The sequence below is a fragment of the Diaporthe batatas genome (assembly GCF_019321695.1).
Source record: "Diaporthe batatas strain CRI 302-4 chromosome Unknown Contig00018, whole genome shotgun sequence".
Lineage (NCBI taxonomy): Eukaryota > Fungi > Ascomycota > Sordariomycetes > Diaporthales > Diaporthaceae > Diaporthe > Diaporthe batatas.
Window position 1 is genome coordinate 552,503 of NW_025408565.1, and position 5,629 is coordinate 558,131.

Here is a 5,629-nt window from a genome sequence, read left to right on the forward strand (position 1 = left end):
AGAAATTTCCAATCTGTGTGAGGCAGTCGACACTGCGTGTTCTATAAATCGCCCTGTTCTCTCATCACGATGCATTATTAGCCTGCTCGCTCGCGGACCCCAATGCAACCCACCGTTACCTGCCCTAGGGTAGGTATGTACATAGATAATATTCTGAGAATCACGGAAATAGCTGAAAGATGACATGGCAGGCATTGAACGCCGATGTACTGTTTTATGATCCAAGAGAAACCAGGGTTGCTAATTGGGCAATAGAAAAAAGTGTTTACAGTTTATTGTATGGTACCAACTAAGGAACTGTAACCGCTTTCCCTTCTTTAACTCTTCCCTAAATGCGAGCTCCCCCCTGCCTCAGGTAACCCTTCACAAGATCCCTAATCTCCTCATCGTCGATCAAGTTGACATCCACCGTTCCCCCCGGCAAGACAACCTCTGCAAGAGCAACGTCATCCCGTGCGATTTCCTCGAAGGGAATCTGGCCCGTGTAAAGTGACCAGATACTCAAGCCCAGGCCGTAGATATCATCCTCCTTCCTCGGTGGCGCGTCACAGCCCAAATCATCCCCTCTACGAGTCCTGTTCGGCGACAAATAGTGCAACGTTACACTGCCTTCCCAGACGTCCTCGTCCTCGTCCTCAAAGAGCCCTTCTTCAAAGTCGCAGAGTTTGACATGGCCTTCAGCGTCTAGGAGCATGTTCTCAAGCTTCACGTCGCCATGTATGATGTGTCTGTTGTGCAGCGTCTTGATAGCCTCGATCATCTCCCGAATGGCCTGCTTGCGATTTGCCGATGAGGTCGTGGCGTGTGAAAGCGGTGTTGCCATTTCCATGAAATAGCCGTCAAAATATATCGTTCCTTCCGGAACCCTATTGAGTACTCTCCCATGAGTCTTAATTGCACAGTCCCCGGCTGCTATGTGCAGGATGTATGCTCGATGCATCCCGCCCATCTTATACACCTTCGTGCCGTCCTTGGTTTTGTACAGTTGGTTCTGATTTACAGCAAAAGGGTGATATGGATCCTCGAGGACTTCGTCTGCTGCCATGTTATCCCATGTCGTGTCTGGAGGTACCGGTGGCCACGGTTCATTCTCCATACCGCTCATTGCGACAACTGCGGGTCGAGTGCTGGCCGAGAGTTCGTGTGGCCCGGAGTCGGTGACAATTTGCCCCTTGGAGAAGATGTACGTCCTCGCGGAATAGAGGCGAAACCAATTTGGAGAAGATTTTGCTGTCAGGCCGAAGGAAAGTGGCTTTTCGTGTTTTCTTGTCCCGTGGAGTTGGTTGAAAATGTTGAACGCAAAGCGAGGTCAAGTCTAAGAAACATGAGGTGGGGTGGGGGCATTAACCACCCGCAGTGGGCATGTAAAGGAGGAGGCGGGGCGTGCCAATCCTGGGCAACCAACAGTTTTCAAGGCCGGCACGCCGGCTAGCGTGGTTGACTAACACCGCAAATAGTAGCCGCGCAGCGTCTGGACAGGTCCAACCGCTCAATGTCAACCAACATCAACCTCCTGGGCCAGTGGGGGCCTTCACGCATTAAGAGATGGCGTGATGATTCTTTTTTAGGGGTTGTAGTCCCAACGAAGGTCGCTAGGTCCCAGCCCCTCACACCACACCTGCCCGCTTTGCAAGACTGCGAATCGACGCTTAAAACTCGTGTTGGTCGTCAACATTGCCGCTATATTACGAACCCTAGCGTAAGTGTGGGCTACATGATTCCAATGTTTTGGTCGTCCTTATTCTCTTGCGTTGACACCTGATAAGTTTAGAACTGCCTGGCCGAGCAAACCTATCCCATGGATACCGAGAACGAGTTACGGTCGTAACGAAGATATGGGAACTTGATGAGGGCAGGTTTATAGTACCAAGATCCATGCTCGCTTAGGAACTCAGACGATTATGGAAACACATCTCCTACGAATATGCTAGATAGTACTGGAAGTAGGATAAGAACAAAATCCAGGTTCTATTACATTAAGCTGATTAAAGCCTAATGAGCTGGTTGTCAAATGTAACATTTAACAATGTCTGCTTGCCACACTCTAACTGAGGTCAAGATCTCATAAAAGTAGAACCGATGAGTGTAATACGGGAACTTCTTCCATTAATGCCTTACCTATTGGGAGCGCGCCGACCTGGGCAGATTTCATTTTGGGCTTACGATTTCGCGGCGCACGTTCATGCGACTCCACCATGTCACATGCTCGATCTTCCGGTGTATAATGAAGGTCTGCTCAAAGGCGGCGAGTCACAGTTTGGGCCATACTGACCGGTTCATTCAAATGTTTGGTCCTCACAATGAAAGCGGTATTGCATTTCCAAAATATTCTGCGAGTGGCGCGATGAACTTGATATTGTACTACCCGTAATTTTATGGACAGTTTCCCCAATAGAGACTCTAGGGCTTCAGTTGCGCCTGTCGTGAGACTTGAAGCCATGAGAAGTAGGGAGTTCGGCCACTGGAGACGCGCACTGTGGAATCCAATGTTCCGCAGCCCAGCACGCGTTGGTACTACCTCCGAGCCGTTCAAGGGATAATGTTAACGCCACCTGATGGACATGTAACCCTAACCCAACCTCGGAACTCACTAATGCTTAACTAAGTTACTTGTTACTGTCAAAACATGAAGCATGTTTGTCAATCAAATATGTCTTTCCGGGAAGACAAGAGTTCAGGTTGAATTTGAACAACACCTCCCTGCCTGTATCTCGTCAGTCATGCCACAATCACCTCTTATTCAAGCTCCGATCCTGATAATCGGCGCCGGGGTCGCCGGACTTACGCTGGCGCAAGGGTTACGACTTCGCTCCATCCCCTTTCGCATATTCGAGCGCCAGGCACAAACGCACATCAAGCAGGGCCATCGATTCCGCATTTCGAGGGAAGGCCAGGCCGCCCTCAACAGCGTACTCTCGCCGGAGCTCCAGGACCTGCTCCGGCGCACCACTGCTGACCGACGCCACCATGCGCCACGATACGTAGACGCCAGGAAGCTTGAATTCCCGGTCGCCGTGCCGGTGGACCCAGCGGAGTCGATGCCGCTCGACAGGACCTTCTTCCGGATGCTGGCCTCGCTTGACTTACAGGACGCCATTCACTACGAGAAGGAATTTGAGTCGTACGAGATCGTCGAAGGTCATGTACGGGTCAAGTTCACAGATGGTTCGGCCGAACATGGGTCGTTACTCGTCGGTGCGGACGGGCTCAGGAGCCGTGTTCGAAGGCAACTCCAGCCAGATCGCAAGCTGTTGGACTTGGAGCGCTGGGTCATGTGGGGTCGAACGCCACTGACGGATGACTTGAGGGAGGCACTCGGTAATACGCCAGATCTCTTGAGTTGGTGTATGTGCCTGGATCACGAGCCGAATGTCCAGACCGTCATCGAACCGATGGTGTGGTCGACCAGTGTACACCGTGAATCGCACGGCAAGCTACCAGACTTTGACGACTACGTGTACTGGGTTGTTTGCACCGCGCCATCGCAATATGCGGAGCTTTTGCCAAAGACAACGGAGGAGAAGAGGCTGTACATGGTGCGAGTATCTGAGTCGTGGCATCCAGCATTGAAACTCCTGCTCAGTTCTGCTTCCCACGAACTGTCCGCTTGCGTTCCGATCTTATCCAGCCAGCCGGATATTCAAATCTCCTCAGGTGACCATACCGGAATGGTCACTCTAGTCGGTGATGCAGTACATGCAATGAGCCCCATGGGTGGCTCCGGTGGGGATACAGCAATTCGAAACGCTGCAGATTTAGCACAGACATTAGCTGCAGAAGGCATCACCCACGACAGCATCAAGGATTTTGAGGCAAGAATGGAAGTGAGGGCAAAGGAGAAGATCGAGCACTCATTTAGAGGTGGAGTGAAGTTTTAGCACGGGAAGGAGTGGTTTCATTTTTAATCCCCATACATATAAAATATACATAGCACCTTTATACAATAGTAAACACTTAAGACCTAGTGTTTAAAGAAATATAATACTAATAATAGTAGAAAGAGAATATAATATATCTATAGGTGTGACGGTCTAGAGAGACTGAGCCTATAAACTACTAGAATAGCTAATTACTTTAAATTAGTTATTATAGTCTTTTAGCTAAGCGGTCTATTATATTAGTAGTTAATAGGTACTAGCTATTTTAATAATTAATTTTAAGGTTATAGGTTTAAACCTTTATAATTTAAAAAAATCTTATTTAAAGTGTTAGTAGGTTAATAGGTGTAGTGTTTATAGTTTATAGTTATAGTGTTAAGATAGGCTGTTTACTCTAATAAAGTAACTTAAGTATACTATAAATACTTATTTTATTTAAAAGATTTTTAGGCCTTTTATAAGTATCTAATCTATTTCTAAACTATTTAAGTACTCTATAAGGCCTTAGGGGGGATTATAATAGTTTAGAGAGACTAAGTTTATAAACTATTAGAATAATTAATTACTTTAAATTAGTTATTATAATCTTTTAGCTAAGCGGTCTATTGCGCTAGTAGTTAATAGGTACTAGCCGTCTTAATAGGTATATAGTTAAGCTTTATACTATATAAATAAAGCTAAAAAGTATTACTTTTAATAGTATTATATTAAAATTATTAATATAAATAATTTAAAAGCTAATTTATTATAATATTAAAGTTAAAGTTAATAAAGTAGTTATATAATAAGATTAAAATAGTTTTAAAATAACTTATATAAAAAGAAGTTATAATTTTATTATAGTAGGGTGTAAGGAAAAGGGGGTTATGTGGAATTTTTAGTGAAGGGTTTATAAAAAAGGTTTTCTTTTTATTATTTTAATCTTTTTCTTAAAGGAATTAACTCTATTAAATAATTTTTATCCTTTATTCCTTTTTTTTAAAACTTTCTTTTTTTAAAACCTACTTATATACTAATCCTTTTATAAAGGTTAGATAGAGTGTTCCTTTAAAGCTATTTACTTATTTTAGTAGCTTGTTTTTATTAGTTTTTCTAATTTAAGTTTAAACTTTATTTAAAGTAATTAAAAAGGTTAATAGTAAAAGGAGAAAAAAAAGAATATTAAAATAATAACTTATAAGTATATAAGAGTATATAAAGAAATTAAATATTATAAAAGTTATAATTAAAATAGTACTTTAATTAATTAAGTTATTTATTTAGAACTTTAATTACTCTTAAATTTATAGAGACCTTAGCTATATAGATAAAGGGATATTATTTAGTTAAAATATTAGTTATATAATAGGTAGGGAGTAAAATATTTATTTTTATATAGGTTTTAATTAGTATTAGTGATTTATAAAGTAATTATTAATAATAATAAAAAAGTAATCTTTTATTAATTATAGTTATTTTATTATTTTAATAAAGGAAAGATTTAATAATTTATTTTATAATTATAATATTAAATAAGATAAATTTATATTAAAGTATTAATATAGTATATATAGTTAGTAAAAATATTTAAATAGTTAAATAAATTATTATATTTATAGTTAGAAAGAAATATAATAATATAAGTATAATATAATTAGAATATATATATTAAGTTTATTATATTTAATTAAGGAAAGAAAGAGAAGAAAAATTAAAGTTATATTAATATAGTTTTAAACTTATTTTTAAATATTAATAAATATATATTTAAT

At 41.1% G+C, this 5,629-nt stretch overlaps 2 protein-coding genes across 2 annotated transcripts; one reads left to right on the plus strand and one right to left on the minus strand.

Annotated features, from left to right (window-relative positions):
• Nucleotides 1-303: 303 nt before the first annotated feature.
• On the minus strand, nucleotides 304-1,185 carry KVR01_012282 (uncharacterized protein). Its single transcript, XM_044790713.1, has one exon. The coding sequence runs from the start codon at nucleotides 1,103-1,105 to the stop codon at nucleotides 329-331; it is 777 nt and encodes a 258-aa protein (XP_044638860.1). The 5' UTR covers nucleotides 1,106-1,185; the 3' UTR covers nucleotides 304-328.
• A 1,493-nt stretch (nucleotides 1,186-2,678) lies between these two features.
• On the plus strand, nucleotides 2,679-3,878 carry KVR01_012182 (uncharacterized protein; the record flags this gene model as incomplete). Its single annotated transcript, XM_044782615.1, has 1 exon — nucleotides 2,679-3,878. The coding sequence occupies exon 1, from the start codon at nucleotides 2,721-2,723 to the stop codon at nucleotides 3,876-3,878; it is 1,158 nt and encodes a 385-aa protein (XP_044638760.1). The 5' UTR covers nucleotides 2,679-2,720.
• Between the last annotated feature and the right edge of the window lie 1,751 nt (nucleotides 3,879-5,629).

Bases quoted from the DNA above. Each gene is read 5' to 3' on its own strand.
- KVR01_012282 (XM_044790713.1), bottom strand. From the start codon at position 1,105: ATGAGCGGTATGGAGAATGAACCGTGGCCACCGGTACCTCCAGACACG.